Source organism: Vulpes lagopus, chromosome 2, assembly GCF_018345385.1.
Source record: "Vulpes lagopus strain Blue_001 chromosome 2, ASM1834538v1, whole genome shotgun sequence".
Lineage (NCBI taxonomy): Eukaryota > Metazoa > Chordata > Mammalia > Carnivora > Canidae > Vulpes > Vulpes lagopus.
The window spans coordinates 146,839,212-146,855,629 of NC_054825.1; the positions used below are offsets into that span (position 1 = coordinate 146,839,212).

Sequence of the window (16,418 nt, forward strand, 5' to 3'; positions counted from 1 at the left end):
GCTGCGGATTCATCTCGACTTCGACTCGCCCAGACCTCGGGGAGATGAGTTCGGAGTCCTCTCAAGGAGCCTCCCTAACGAAGGTTCCCATCTCCCCCGCTTTGCACTGAACTGTGGTGCTACCCAGTATCCTCCTGTTTTCGTTTGTTTCTTTGTTTTCCAGCGGTGGTGTGTGTGTGTGTGTGTGTGTGTGTGTGTGTGTTTGCTTAATCTTCCCTGTGCATTTCTAGCAGTGGTCTGCATGAGGCCAAACTAGTACTCATAGATTAGAGACAAGCAGATAACAGTTTAAACAAAGTGTGATGCTGTCATCCTGTGCAAGGGCGCTCTTGCCCCCCCTACCCAAAGACGCTGGGGCTGGGCGGAGTGGGGGTCAGATGGCCCCATCCCTTATCCATAACTCAGTCACTGAGTCTGTGGGGATTTGAATTGGATGACTCCAGACCTCGGTTTGACGGTAACCATGGCTGTGGGGCAGGGCAGAGGGGAGACCATCGCATCCCATAACTTGTGGGGCGCTAACGTGGCTCCTGCGACAGCTGTCAGAAAGTTTAGACTGTGCACTTGAACAGATCCTCCATAAGAGCACTTCCCGGCCTTTGGCCTTCCGGGACAGAAATAAAACATGAGGAGGGTAGAGCAACAAAATCAACGCCAGGGTTTGGGGGTGGGGGTGGGGGGTGGGGGAAGGCCTGTTTTCCCCTTTGAAATAGCCTGCAAAATGGATTGTCATCCTTGAGCCAGCAGGTTTTCATAAACATTTATTTTATTCTACAGCAGCAAAAGAAAAAAAAATTGTTGCCAGAGGGACTCGGGAAAGCCAAAATTTCCTGGCCAATTCCACCGGCCTAACCCAAATCCACCTGCCAGTGGCCGCAGGGCCTGGCTCGCCCCCATTTAAAAGGCTTCCCGGCTCCGGCCGAGTCCCGGGTGCCCCCGAGCGCTCCCACGGGCTCCGGGTCGCGCGGAGCCCTCTCGGCCGCCCAGGGTGAGGATGGAAGCGGCCTCGGGCTCGGCGCCTCACTGGCCTCCGGGCACCCCGCCTCGCCCCCGCCGGTCCACCTCGTCCCCGCCCCGAGGGCCCCGCCGCGTCCCCGGAGCGCCGCAGTCCGGCAGAGCGTGGGGAGCTCGGAGCAGGGGGCCGTGAGCGCCCCCCGCCCGGGCGGCCCGGCTGCAGGTGGCGAGGAAGGTGAAGTGCAGGGACTCCGGGGGCGCGAGCGGGAAGGAGGAAGGCGGGGAGCGCGGTGGGGAGCGGGGAGCGCCAGGAGATCGGGACCCCGGGGGTGGGGTGGGTGGGGAGGGTGGGGAGGGAGGGAGGGAGGAGGGGTGGGGGAGGGCGGCGGCGGAGGAGGTGCCGGGCCGGCCGGCGCGCGCGGGAGCTGCAGACGCGCTGCTCAGACCTCAACCCGAGCTCTCCCGGCTCTCCGCAGCCGCCGCAGCGCCCGGGCGGCGGGGGGTCGTGCGGGCCGAGGCCGCGGCTGGCGGAGGCGCGACGCGCGTGGGCTCGCCGAGCGGCCGCGGGGCCCGGGACCTGCGGGACCGAGGACCGCGCCGCCCGCGCGCGCCCGGGGCCGGCCTCCCTGCCCCGCCGGCCAGCGCCCTCGCGCCCGCCCGCCCTTCCCGGAGCCCCGGCCATGAACGGCTACGGCTCCCCCTACCTGTACATGGGCGGCCCCGTGTCGCAGCCGCCGCGGGCGCCCTTGCAGCGCACGCCCAAGTGCGCGCGCTGCCGCAACCACGGCGTGCTGTCCTGGCTCAAGGGCCACAAGCGCTACTGCCGCTTCAAGGACTGCACCTGCGAGAAGTGCATCCTCATCATCGAGCGGCAGCGGGTCATGGCCGCGCAGGTGGCGCTGCGCCGGCAGCAGGCCAACGAGAGCCTCGAGAGCCTCATCCCGGACTCGCTGCGCGCCCTGCCGGGACCCCCGCCGCCGGGGGACGCCGCCGCCGCCCCGCCGCCGCCGCAGACCTCGCAGCCGCCGCAGCCGCCGCCGCCGCCGCCGCCCCGGCCCGCCGCGGACTTGGCCGCCGCCGCCGCGCTGCGCTGGGCCTCCGAGCCGCAGCCCGGGGCGTTGCAGGCGCCCCTCGCCAAGCCAGGTAAGAGCCCGCCGGGCGGGCAGGCTCGGGCCTTCGCCGCACGCCGCCGGCCGGTCCTCACTCGGGCGCAGGCCGCCTGCGGTCCGGACCCCGAACGGGTGGAAGCCGGGCTCCCCGGGGAAGAAGGGGGGACGTGGTCGCTTCGGCCGTGCACGAAGAGGTCGAAGCAGGACCAAGGTAAAACCCACGCGGGCGCACGCCCCACGGCGAGGCCAGGCTTCCCAGGCTGCGAGCATCCAGGGCCTTGCCTTTGGAGGTTGGGACAGGGGACAGGTGGGCGCAGGTAAATGGCCCAGGCCAAGGCTTGGCCGAGTCCGAGCCGGGCGTGCTTCGCGGGCCGGGGACTTCGAGTGACCCAGAAGCCTTTCTAGTAAGGCGCTGTGGCTTCCAGCTTCTTGCATCCGAAGGAAGCCCCATGTAGCAGCCTCATTGAAAAGGGCCAGAAAGCATCCTGAACCGGTAGCGGTAGTGGACCGGACTCTGGCGCACCGCACCCGGAGCTTGCAGAGCTGCCCACATGGTTTACCACCATTCCTCAGGCCGTCCTCGGTTGTCTCCGTGGTTTAAAGAAAAACAAATAAAACTTGACCTGTGGCGGCAGAGGACACCTCTGCCCAGCCCTTTCTGATTCTAGGCAGGTGTGGTGGGCCTGTTGCTGCTAAGGGCAGACTTGGAGCAAAGGCGCTCTCACCGCCCCTTCCCTTCCTCCTCTGCTGGGCTGTGTAGAGAGGGTGGGTCTGCCCAGAGTCTTGGAGGTGCGTGTATTCCCACACCCCACCTCCCTGCTTCCATCATCTGCTTTCTCCCCCAGGCCTGCAGACCCAGGTTGAGTCTCTTTCCTCCTGAGGAATCTCTAGCTTGTCATCCTACCCAGCCCAAGTGCTCCTTTGATTTTTGGCTGCTGGAATTCAGTAGGTGTGTGTTTGGTGTTTCCCTTGGGCTGGGGCAGATGTACAAAGCAAAAAAAGCCCCATCTACCCAGGAAGGGGGAGAGGAGCGTTGCTTAAATTTTGGAAAAGGAAGATCCTGGAAGGCCCAGAGCCCTCCTGTAGGTAGAACTGCAATAGAGCTTCTGCCTACACCACTCCTCTCCACCTCCTCCCCCCAAAAAAGACATTAACCCTGGCTTTTGGAAAGATGCTTTCGGGGAGCACTGGACTGCTGTATGGAGCTGGGGAAATGCAGACTCACGAGTGAGTGGACAGGAAGCCTGGATGGCACAGGTCGGCTGTCCTATTGCTCAGTTATGCTCTGCAGGTCTGAAGCTCTGAGAACATCTTATGTGAAGAGTAGGCCTGGGCGTTTTATGGCAGAGGACAGCTTGCTGAACATGGAATTTGTGGCTCTTTAATCCAAAATAGGGTATAAGCATATCTGTGAGTAATGAGCACCTGCCCCCCCCAACACACACACACACCACATGCCCCGTCAATCTTTTGTCCCTCTCATCTCTTTGTACGTGTAGATTTGCCATAGAGAAATGGGAGGCGGGGAGAAAGAAGATTCAAGAAAATTCTTTCTGTTTTCTCCTTTAAGTTAAGATGAGTAACTAGGAGAGTTGTGTCTCAGTTCTAGAAGTTGATCCCTGCCACTAGCTTTCCTTAACCTTTGCATTTCCAGTTTCTCTGTCTTCGTTTCCCCAACATCAGAGCAGGAATCTGCGTAGGCCAAGGGTAGTAGCATTTTGCAGTGGCCATCTGCCCAGCAGCGCCCCAAGGGCATTGGGTTCTGGAGTCTTTGTCCAAGAGGGCATTCTTTCACATTCTGTGCTCTTCAGTCTTCAAACCAGTCTTTGGGATAGCCAAAGTTCAAGGTTTCTAAAGAGTCGCAAAACCCAAACAACCAGGGGAGGAGGGGTAGTGGGAGCCGGAAGGAAGGCGGGGTAGCAGCTGCGGTAGCACGCCTTGGGGGAATAAAAGAGGGAGGCAGATTTCAACTGGACAAACCAGACCTGGTGCGTGCTCTCTGACTCCAAACCAATTATTCAGGGATCGCCTGAGCCTTCCAAATTGAAAAACAAGCGATTGAAAAGGAGACTAGGATTTACCACGAGGAGGGGTCAGAGTGGTGGCTTTGGAGCACTGAGCCCTCAGAGACCAAAAAGCCTAGTTTCCAATTCTTCAGGCTGCATACTATGCATATTCATTTATATAACTTTTGTTCTCTTCTTTCCATTGGTTCGACCCCATAATTCCATTCTTTAAGGGGAAAAAAAAGCCAATCACCAATCCAAAGGTGGGAGGAGGGAGAAAAAGAAGAGATAATTATTTCCCATTAGGAAGGCAAGCTTACAAGGGGATCGGTTCTATGCAATGCTTTATATGGAGAAAGCTTCTTTTGAGTTTAAGTTAGGGAAAACTGTCTAGATGTGAATCCCAGTTACTGTCTGTATTATGCCTTTTTGCAGTTGTTTTGGGAGTGTATGTAACATGCCATCCTGGAAAAATAGATCACTATGTTTAGAGAAGTAAAGCTCTGTTTGAATAGTAGGTCCACATGTACCATAAGCTCACAGACCATTAGGAATCTAAATACCTGCTGGCACATTCTAGAGATTTGTCTGTGAGATCTATGTCAAAAATGCCATTGGTTCTTTTTGCAAAGGGCCTCTTTTGTACATAGCTATGGAGACATATGCCTTTTTGTTGTTGGATACAAACACAGGTGCAGAAACTCGGGAGTCCTTTTACCTCTCCAGAAATCCTTGAGAAAAACCACTTGCCCCAGAGAAGGGTATGTTTCTTGGACACTGCTGGAAGAAAAACACCCTGTTAGGGGAGTGACACGTTAACACCAAAATTCAGTTCTGTTGCTGAAAGAAATCTCTAAAAATCTGCTTCAGATTCTTTAAAGGAATGAGGGTGATTTTAACCCAAGAGTGTAGTAAGCTCACTGAGCATCCTTTTCAAGGTGGCGGTGGCCTGAAGGAGAATTTTTCATAGTCTAATGTTATTACTTCTAGTTCTGTATTGGAGCGTTCTTTTTTCCTTCTGGGTGTACATTTCTCTTGATATTTGTCTATGAACGGCCTCATAGTAATAAATTTTGATTGAGCCTGAGATTCTAATTTTAGCTTCTTTGTAGCATTGACTCACTTATTCTCCTAAATTCCCTCTTCATCCTCTTCACCCTCCTGCCTCCCCCCTCCCATGAAAATAGCCTGGGAAGTGTCAGCTTCTTTCAGATCTTACTGTATCTGAGTCAGCAGCTTCAACCAGCCAAGCCAGACTTTCAGGACGTAAGCTCAAGAGCTGAGGAAAGTTAAGGGTCAGGACCAAGGTGAGAAGCTAAAATTACATTCCTGTGTTCTCATCCCTTCCCCCACGGCCAGCTTTTCGCTCCAGGAGAGTGTCCTGGGTCCCCTAGAGCTGTGCAAGGAAAGACCTGTGCCAATAGATACTTCCTACATTTGTCTACAAAATGAATAGGTACACAAGTTCCTTCAAATGTTCTTAAAGGAAAAAGAAATTAAAAAAAACACAGCGTATTTGGTTAGGAACAGAAGAAGAGGATCAGATAGGAAAGCAGGAGCTCCCTTCATGAGTGGGTCTCCTGGAAAGGAGCAAACAAGAGACCTATAGGGCAGGGGAGAAGTAAGGTGATTATGGAAAACTCTTTATTTAGTTTTACCTCCTGCTCCGCCCGTCTTAGCAACCTAATGCCGGCTCTGTGCTTTTTTGCTCCAGCTTGATTGGGTCCTGTCCCATCTGCTTCCTAAGTAATTTACTTTTACTTTTATTATTATTATTATTATTATTATTTATTTAAAGAGACAGATGCACCTGCTAGTACCATGATTGTTATGGGATCACCAGTCCAGGCCGTAATGGGAAATCCTGGTGATGATAGGACAGAAGCAAACGAAAAAGCGGGAAAGACTTCAAAGTCATTCATGAAATGGGGTTACAAATTTTAAAGATGGGATCTGGTTATTTAAGACACCTTGATTTGGGGCAAGGAACCTGACTTTCAGTTGTGCTTGGAAACACAAAACCAACCAAATGCAGAGGAGCAAACCGTCCTGAGGTCCTGAAGTCATGGTCTCTTCCAAACCCTGTCTGCAGGCCTGGCGGAGGGGGTGGGACCCAGGGCGCAGCTCAGGTGGTGCAGGCAGAGGGCTTGGGCAGGGTCCGGAGGGGGACAGGGGCGGGCCATCATGGGGGTGGGCAGCGGGTCCTAGGACAGGCACACGTGGCCAGCTCGTAGGCCCCTGCTTTCTGGGGCGGCCTCGGGTGCTGCAGGCTCCCTCCTGGCTCACTCTGGGGGTTGCACTACAGGACCCAGGAGCCCGAAGCGCCTCATGCCCTTTCTGCTCCCTCCCTCCTGCCTTCTTGCCTCCGGAGCTTCAGCTTCGGTGGTGTGTTGCCAGATTTAGCACAAAAATGTGCAAATAGCCAAAAACAAAAAAGGATGTCAAATATTGCATGGTTTGAGCACCTGGGTGGCTCAGTGGTTGAGCATCTGCCTTGGGCTCAGGTTATGATCAGGTCCTGGGACCAGTCCCTTATCGAGGTCCCTGCAGGGAGCCTGCTTCTCCCCCTATGTCTCTGCCTCTCTGTGTCTCTCATGAATAAATAAATTAAATCTTTTAAAAATATAATCCAGGGTGCATACTGCAACTAAAAAGCTTTTCATTATTCATCTGAAGTTCGAATGTAAATGGGTGTCCTGGCGTCCTATCTGGCTACCCTGGCCCCAGACAGGCCCCACCCAGCGCCAGTCGCCCCTCAATGTGGGGGTCGTTCTGGGGCATCCACCAGCTTCTCTTTCTTTCTGGGGAGCCCCTGGTGATCCTCTTGTGGTGCCGAGGACAGGGCTGGCAGGAAACAAGGGTGTTATCCGCTCATGTCTGGCCACCACAGGCCCACTGCCATCCGAGAACGAGCCCCCCACCCCCCCCAACACACTCCTCTGGGTTATAAATCTAGCCGATAGTCGTGCTCTCGACTTACACAACCAACTTTTCTTTTCCCTGATGGATGAACTCCCGGGTTTAAAAGATTACAGTAATCACAGGAGGACAGTGTAAATCGAATCTGATAGCAATAACTTTCGGGGAAGGTCAGGCTCAAGTGAAATGTTACCAAGCAACAGGCATTTTGTTTGCAAAATACAATCAAAGAGCATTGATGAGAAATTCTTTGCTGTGGCCAGTCAGCACTTTCTGCTAACAGCTTTACAGAGAGAAAGTGAGTAAATCTTCATAAATCAACGTCCCTGGAGGACTTGGAGCCCCGTTCTGGAAATGTTGCACTTCTTCCTGACAGAAGAGGATGGAGCTCCTAATCTATTTGCCTGCCTCCCTTTCTCCCCTCTCCCTCTCCATCCCCTCTGCCTCCCCTCTTGTTTTCCTCCTTTCTTTGGCTTTTTAACCTGTTCTGGCTCTTCTGATCTCTGGATTTTCATGTCTAGTCCCGCATGGCCCTAATGGCACAGTGGGCCTGGAAATGAGGGACGCATGGGAGCTCGTGGCAGAGATCAGGGCCCAAGTAGTAGAACAACTGGTCCTCCCAGGTCCATCACCTTGGGATTAGGTCATGTCACTCTCCAGCGTCCTACAGGCTAGTGAGTCACCCCCTTGTCTCTGCACCTCAGACTTCTCTAAAGAAACTAAAACGAAAAAACTCGGTGGGTTTTTTTTTTTCCATTTTATTTTCTAATTCAACAGCTATAAAAAATAAGCACAGTCAACTGAATTAACAGTATTACAATACCGTAATTAACAGTATTGTGGAAAACTGAACATTCAGAACGGGTCAGTTCTTTACTGAATCTCTCATCCCTGTTTCTGCTTCCAGTGACCAGGCAGACTACGTTTTACGGAGCTGGGATTGGTGTTCTGCTCTCACCGCTTATTACTTCTGTTAGTTCAATATGAGTATTTGTTGCAACCATTGTCTTTACGTGCCAATGTTTACAACAGCGTGAACCCTATGAATACACCTTAGCCTGCCCAGCGGCTGGCCCTTGAGGTGATTTGCTGTGTTTTAACGAAAAATATGACCAACCGCACGGATAACGTGGAAAAATTTTGCAGAAGACTAGTTAAACTGCAAGCCTCTCAGTGGCCAAGAGGCAATGTTTTGATCAGCTCTGTGTAATCTTACCTAATAAGTGCTGGGGGCATGGTGAGAGACTTAAGGGTTTCTGTTAAACAGATGAATAGAGAGCTGCATTTCTGTCAGTTCCAAATGAACATGTGGATTTATAGATGATTTTTCTCCTGCTTCTTGAAAAGCGTTCCTGAGTCACTGAAGGGGTCAAAACTCAGTTTTTCAGGATGTACGAAGTCCACCATTGCAAGTTTTATTTTCTTAAGTTCTGCTCTTTCTATAGCAGTGTTCCCCCCAAATATCGATCCCAAGGAACCATCCTGATTCCTTCATATATTATTAATGATTATGTTATGTTATTATATTATGTTAATGATTTTTTAAAAAGCAAAGCCTGACGATTTGTACTCTTCACAGGTCCTCCCCCAACCCTCACCAACCCAGAAAGAAAAAGATTTTCCACTGATACTCATTTCCTGCTGTACTTTAGATTTTCAGCCACTCAGGTTTTGGTTTTGTTGTTGTGGTTGTTTTTTGTTTTTTTATGATTCAGCACTTCTAGTGTGAGATAAAGATAACAGAAATGTAAAAACGTGTGTCTCCTGTTAACGTTCTGACTGGCCATTGGTCTCTTCTAGAAGCACCAGGTCCTGCCTGGGCTTTTCCCCTGTCATTGCTTTAAGATTTGGGTGCTGAGAAAACCATTCATCAGGGTACACTCAGAGGTGTGTCCCCCAAAGCTCAAGTCAGCATAAGAGGCCATACAATCCACATCCCAAAATGACATGATTTCAAAAGAAAAAAAAAGTCCAGTGACTTATTCTAGGAAATGTTCCTCTCTATGCCAATGTTTTTGTGTTTTTTATTCAAGATAATATTTTTGTAGGTATAATGGGGTAGAATGGAAAAAAACCCACCACATTTAAGCCTGAAAGAGTCTCCATTTTTGTGTTTATTTCACATGTGTGGTTGGCTTACCAAACTATTTGAAATGAATACCTAGGTCTTTAAAATATATATATATATATATATATATATATATATATATAACTACATTTTCATATTTAAAGTCTTCTAAAAGAGGAAAGATTTTGCAAACCATAGTTTTATTTATTTTTAAAGATTTTTTATTTATTCATGAGAGACGCAAAGAGAGAGGCAGAGACATAGGCAGAGGGAGAAGCAGGCTCCCTGTGGGGAGTCCGATGTGAGACTCGATCCCAGGACCTGATCATGACCTGAGCTGAAGGCAGATGCTCAACCACTGAGCCACCCAGGCGCTCCACAAACTGTAGTTTTAGATTGGAAGTCACTTTTGTGTGAGTGTTCAGTTTCTTTCCCTAAAGTCTGTAGCAAAAGGGGATTAAAAAAAAGTCTTGTAGCTATCTTAAGGCTTACGTATTTTTTTTGAAGTTGGTAGCATATTATTGATAGAAAAAAATTTCCTTCCTAATTGAATATCTACTTCTTTTACATATTTTGACCCGAGTGAAGGGTTTAGCTCAGGGGTGGCTAGGAGCATGTCTATATCACGAAAAATATGAATTTGAAGAGTGAGTAGTAAGACTTAAAAAATACCTGTCTGTTTAAGCCTTAGAAACAGCAGATTGTATCACTTCCAATAGGTGACTTGGAATATCAAATGAAATTTTTGTCTTTCTACTTTTTTGACTAGTAGGCATGGCTTCCTGCCCCCAGATGCTAGGGGTAAAAATGTTATCAGTTGGAGTATATTCTTACTGTCTATGTCCTAGGAATTAGGGTGTTAGGTTCGAGGAGAAAGAGGGTCAAGTGTTCGGGGACTATTTCCCTTTTTATTTTGTTGGTTGGCAGTGTCACATTTCTGTATCTAGAAAGGCCTTTGTGTTTTAAACCAACATGAACATTTTATAAAGTTCATTTAGGGGGAAAAAAACCTAGAGATGTAAAGAAACACCCATTATTAAGTTACCCTTTATCACTGAGCTCAAAACCCACCCTCTATAATTACTCGTGAAAGTCTGTATTTATAGAACAATTTACAATACATCCAGTGTAGGTACAGCTGTATATCCAATACTAGATACCATAGTGCCACAAAATTGCAGGGGCTCTGCAGTCTGCCCTTCAGAAATTATGATGGTGAGGAGGGACTCCTGGCACAAGGTGAGAGGCTAGTCTTGCCTTGTCCAGCTTTGCAACCCCAACAGCCTTGGCCGTTGAGAGGGATCTTGCTCACCCACCAGCCTGTAGGAGGACTTTTATGTGGGGCTCAGGTGCACAAAAGCCTTGGGTGTGTCCCACTCCCCTGCTTCCTTCAAGGTCTAAGTCTTCCCTTTGAACACGGTATCAGCAGCACTGAGCCCAGTTGGTTGGGATACCCTGACTTTCTACTTTTTAGATTTCATTCCTCTGACACCCTGTTAGGTTGTTTTGTTTTGTTTTGTTTTTGTTTTTGTTTTTGTTTTTGTTGTTGTTTTTTTTTTTCCCATCTGACCATCGCCTGGACACCCAAGCTAGAGAGGCTGACTGCCCTGAAACCTGAGAAGACAGTGTGGATGAATGGGCACAGCCCAGCCCACCACCACCACTCCCCCTGAGAAGTTACCAGAAGCACGTGCTGCTCTGGGCATGCCATGTAGCAGGGTGGCACAAAAAATCAGAAAGGCAGGGGCCCTTGCAGTCCTGGGGGTTCACAGCTGGTGAGCAAGCTGGCACCCCATATAAGATTCTGTTGTGGCTTGTTCTGCAGAACAGGAACATAGGCACAAGAGTAGAATTCTGTATTTTCAGGTTTATAGTCTTGTCATCCAGTATCCAGTACTTCAGGATAGTATATCTTTTGCCATTTTGGGGGAAAAAAATACTACATTTTCATAATGGCAGATGTGTCAGATTAACTGGGACATCATTCTCTAGCTCCCTTTGGCTAAACTTCCGTGCTTTGAATCACTTTCTTCTGGAGACTGAAGTGTTCTGTGGAAGAGTGAGTTTGTTGAGAGACCTTAAAACATTTTCCACACATGTGTTCAGTGTTTGCAGCTCATCCGGCATGGGAAAAATTATCTTTTTTTTTTTTATTTAAGATTGTTTTTTTTTAAAGTAAACTCTACCTTTAACGTGGGGCTTGAACTCACTACCTGGAGATCAAGAGTCACAAACTCCCTGGACTGAGCCAGCCACACACCCTGGAAAAAGTTATTTTTTAAAATAGGAAGCCTCTTTTAGGTTCACTCATTAAAAAATAGCTAAGTTTTGAGCTTCCTAGCTGTACTTATATACTTATTTCATAGAAGAACCAGTAGTTTCTCTTGCTTTCAAAAAGAAAAAAAAAATCTCACCATCTCTTATATTGCTGTGTACTGTGTGTCATATTTATCTTTTTTTATTGTGGTAAAATATACATAATATAAAATTTACTATTTTAACTTTTTTTAGGGGTACAATGTAGTGGCATTGAGTAATATTCACAATGTTGTGCTACCACCACTACTGTCCATTTCCAGAACTTTTTCATCATCTGAATCCCCTGTACCAGTGACAGGATAAGTGCCATTCCGTCCCTCTCCCCCTCCCTCCCAGATCCTGTTAATGATCCTTCTACTCTCAATCTCTGTGAATTTGTCTATTCTAGGTACCTCACATAAGTGGAATCAGAGTATTTGTCCTCTTGTGACTGACTTATTTCATTTAGCATATTTTTAGAGTTCATCCCTATCATAACCCGGGGTCAGAATTTCATTACATTTTGAGGCTAATATTCCATTGCATGTGTGTATCACATTTTATTTATCCATTTATCCACTGGGGACACTTGGGTTGCTCCCACCTTTTGTCTGTTGCAGATGATGCCACTGTGAACATTTGTGTACACTATGTATCATCCTGGATACAAAGCAAGTTCTTTCTGGCTATGTTTGCTTTTCTCCATCCCCATGCATCTTATCTGCCCAACTAGATACTAAGTCCCACAGATTAGGGGCTAGTCTTACACTTCCTGGTATTTTCCACTTCCTTTTTTCTGTTTCTCTCAGTATCTTGCATATTACAGGCATACAGATACTTGATACTGAAAATAATAGGTAAGGAAAGCTAAAGTTAAATTCAAAAGCCCTGTTTAGAGATACACAGTATTTAAAGCATAATTTTATTTTCTATTTCCCTGGGGAGTGTATTTGGCTTGTGTTCCCAAGCCCCATTGAGCAGGGGCCCAAGTCCAATTATGTGTTCACGTCAGTGCTGAGCTAACATACTGTCACTGTCCACTCATTTTCAAGTGTTTCGTGACAGAGTAACTGCCAAGAGGTATGCATGGGGTCATGAGTCAGAATGTAGGTAGGTCTAGTTGCTTAGAATGGGAATCTGTAGAAGTTTTTTCTGTGTTGTTTTTCCTTTTTTGGTTTAAGAACAAACACACATTCACTCAGAGGACAGGGCATCTGGGTCCCCTGTCCTAGGGGGTTGCAGGAGGGGAGATGTCAAGTTTCTCTTACCAAAACAGGTCTTGCGCATGTCCCAGAGCTGTTCTAGAAAGCAAAGTTGGCTTGATACGTGCAGGCTGCAGATGATCCCCGCATAGAAACCTTACATTGTGTATTGGAAAAAGCAGTGGCTTATTAATCTGCAAACTTGGGATAAGTGTGAATTTGTATCAGATTTATGGCTCAAAGTTGCACTGATACAGTTTAAACATATTTTAAGACGTATTTGTCTTTGCTTGGCAGGTATTTATTTATTGCTTTGTGGAGAACCAACGTTTTATTTCCCCATTATATTGAAGATAAATCTCACGTTAGAAGAATGTTCATAAACGGGCCTTTGTCTTAAGGCTTTTAAAATAAACAAAAACAAATTGGAGGAGATAGATTTTTGCAGCTGCTCTGATGAAATTTCACCGGCTGGCTTTCTAAATATAATCAGGTGTGCCCACAGAGAAGGTGACAATGAAGCTATTCAGAAAGGGCCGCAGAAAACACAGGCAAAGCGATTGTTTACAACCTGACAACTGGGTCATTAATAATTTTCATCTTTAGATCAGTTACACTGGCTTTGAGTAGAGACAGCCAATGTTTTCAAAAGGATAAAAATCTCCTTGCACAGAGCATGCTAATAAAGAATATGTTCTTTTTATTATAAAAGTCTGTTGGCATTTCCTACTGCAAGCAAACCAGTCTTACCTACTCCTTTCTGCCCGCTTCGCGCTGTAATACTAGCCCTTTGGGGGGGCGGGTAATGTGTTAGGTCAAAATGTGACATTTGCAGCTGGTTTAGTTCACAGCAAATCTCTGCTTTATTTGGGAAGCTTTTCCTTCCTTTTGGTATAATTCAAGAAGGTATCTTTAAATCCTCTCCATGAACCTTACTAATAAAACAGTTTGTGAAACGTTTTTACCTCTTGCACCCCCTGGTCCCGGAGTTATGGGTGCATTGTTTCACTGAAGGATCATGCCCCCTACGCAGTTTGACAAATCTCTCCAGCTGTTTCCTTCCTGTCCTGCGACCTGCCCCACCATCCAGAATTCACAGCTGGTTTTACTTGCCCTCTACTGCAAGCTCCAGGAGACCAAATCTGTCAGTCCCTCGAGTGGCCGTGCAAGAAAGATTTCAATGGATCGAGGCTTCTTTCTGGAAATTATATTGATTAGCTATGGTCCATGGTAACCTGAGGAAACATAGGACTAGTTCACGAGGCATATTTAACACAAAATCTGCCTCTGGGAAATGGATTTGAGATATAAAAATTCCCTTCCATGGATATGTGTGTGTGTGTGTGTGTGTGTGTATATATATATATGGTGCACGACCCACATAGGGTGTCCCTACGTGGGATGATGTCCCTAGTTGACACCAGGCACCTCGTGTGCAGAAAAGGAGCCGGGAGACAAACCCGAGCTCATTTTTCCGGCCTTCCCTGGGCTGTGTCAATCCCTAGACCTACAGAGCGTCTTCATTTAGATCATTACTGCCCTGACAGCCACATCCTTTAGGGTTATAGGTATCCCATCACTGTTCTGTGTTTGAGGCAAGCTGCTCTGTCTGAGAAATTGCTCCAATTTCTAGATCTTTATTTAGTCTTCTTTTTTTTTTTTCAGTCCCCATTCTCTAGTGAGGTGGTTAGGATTTCTTTTCTTAAAAAGCTTCCTGAACGGAGGTGTGTGTGGGGGGGGTGGGGGGCGCCTGGCTGGCTCAGCCCTAGAGCCTGCGACTCTTGATCTCAGGGTCCTGAGTTCAAGCCTCACATTGGGTGTAGCCCTTCCTTAGAAAAAGAAAAAAAGAAAAAGAAAAAAGAGAAGAAAGGCAGGCTCCCAGCGTGTTGGCACCCACCCAGCTTGCATTCCTCCTTCCAAATGGCCTGGGGGTGGGGTGGGTGGGGTGGGGTGGGGGCTCAGGCCCCAGCACATCTGTTCCTCTTTCCGCGCACACACACACACACCGGGAAGGATTAACCCAGCTGTTGTCCGCTTTCCAGATCTGGCCGAGGACCGGCTGGGGGACGGCGGCGGCTCGGCCGACAACGCGGAGGGCTTCAGCGACAAGGAGGCGGACCAGAGGAGCTCCCCGGACGTGGCCCACAGTAAGGGCTGCTTCGGCCCCGAGAGCCCCGAGGTGGTGTCGGTGGACGAGGGCGGCTTCGCGCTCGCCAAGGGCGGAGGCGCCCCCGGGAGCCGGCCCGGCAGCCCCAAGTGCGCGGCGGAGCAGAGCCACCTGCTGATCGAGGGCCCCTCGGGCACCGTGTCTCTGCCCTTCAGCCTCAAGGCCAACCGGCCGCCCCTGGAAGTGCTGAAGAAGATCTTCCCGGGCCAGAAGCCGGCGGTGCTGGAGCTCATCCTCAAGGGCTGCGGCGGGGACCTGGTGGGCGCCGTGGAGGTGCTGCTGTCCAGCCGCTCGTCGGCGGCGGCGGCCTCCGAGCGGACCGCGGCCGAGCCCGAGGCGCTGGTGCTGCCGCCCAACGGGCACCTCTTCGAACACGGCCTGGGCTCCTACCCGCTCTCGGCCTCCAAGTGGTCCGTGGGCTCGGCCTTCAGGGTCCCGGACACGCTGAGGTTCTCGGCCGACTCGGCCAACGTGGTGCCCAGCCCGCTGGCCGTGCCCCTGCAGCACCCCTTCCCCCAGCCGCCCCGGTACCCGCTGATGCTGCGGAACACCCTGGCCAGGAACCAGTCGAGCCCCTTTCTGCCCAACGACGTGACCCTGTGGAACACCATGACCTTGCAGCAGCAGTACCAGCTGAGGTCCCAGTACGTGGGCCCCTTCCCCGCCAACTCCGGCGTCTTCCGGGGCTCCCCGGTGCTGCCCGCGCGCGCCCCCGAGGACCCCCGCATCTCCCTCCCCGACGACGGCTGTCCCATCGTGGCCAAGCAGCCGCTGTACGCCGAGGAGGACTATGACGAGAGGTCCGACTCCTCAGACTCTCGAATACTCAACACTTCCTCCTAAAGCGCACCTGCTGGGGGGGTGTGACCAGGTGACTTTTTTTTTTTCTGTGCATTTGAAACCCCCCTCCTCCCCCTCCCCCCTGCCCTCCCCCCGTGCGGGGAGAGAGGCCACCTCCTGTGCATACCCTCTCTCCTCCTGGTTGACAAAGTGACTGTGCTCGATGCTATACCTTAGCAATAAAAACATAACTTATTTAATTTCTTGCACTTCATTGGGAAATGCCAAATAGCTCTGCTCTGTGGCTTTAGTGCTGAATGTGTACTGTTAAAAGAGGGTCTGATGCTGAGAATAGTCTTGGGAAAGCCTGGGCCACCGAAGATTGATGTGGGAGGTGGGGGCCGGGGTGGGGGGGATCTATAAAGCTGAAGGTCAGCTTTTGCTCCTGCCTCAAACTCAACCCGGAATGTCCGAGAAAATAGTATACTTGAATGCGGTTTTTGTAAAAGAGGATGCCTCAGGATTTGTAAAACCCAAATAAAGCAAGTGGTTCGGTTGCAAATGGACTATACACAGGGACCTTATATTCTTATGCTAAAAATCCTTCCTGCGTTTTAGAGAGAGACTGCACTTAAGAATAGAGTGAACCGCTCACATGCTTATTTAAGCTTGGACAGTTTTCGGAGACAAACTCCCATTAAGGATTATTCTTTTCACATGGCTGAATTGAAACATGCATAATGTCAATGTAAAGCCAATCACAGCTGTGAACTGCATGAAATGTATTGTGAAATGAACACAAGATTAAGCTTTGTCAGGTTAATGTAGCATGCTGAGGACTCTAGAAAAAAAAATAAACTAAGGAGACGATCTTCGTTTATGTCATTTCTACTTGTGGAAAGAGGATCTCTAAAG

The 16,418-nt window shown here is 49.5% G+C and overlaps 1 protein-coding gene across 1 annotated transcript; it reads left to right on the forward strand.

Moving 5' to 3' along the window:
* Nucleotides 1–1,634: 1,634 nt before the first annotated feature.
* DMRT3 (doublesex and mab-3 related transcription factor 3) lies at nt 1,635–15,566 on the forward strand. Its single transcript, XM_041729870.1, has 2 exons — nt 1,635–2,097; nt 14,599–15,566. Exons 1-2 carry the CDS (start codon nt 1,635–1,637, stop codon nt 15,564–15,566), a joined length of 1,431 nt encoding a protein of 476 aa, XP_041585804.1.
* Nucleotides 15,567–16,418: the final 852 nt, after the last annotated feature.

Coding starts and splice junctions, on each gene's coding strand:
- DMRT3 (XM_041729870.1), top strand. CDS start 1,635: ATGAACGGCTACGGCTCCCCCTACCTGTACATGGGCGGCCCCGTGTCG. Junction 2,098..14,598: donor GGCGCCCCTCGCCAAGCCAG/GTAAGAGCCCGC, acceptor TCCGCTTTCCAG/ATCTGGCCGAGGACCGGCTG.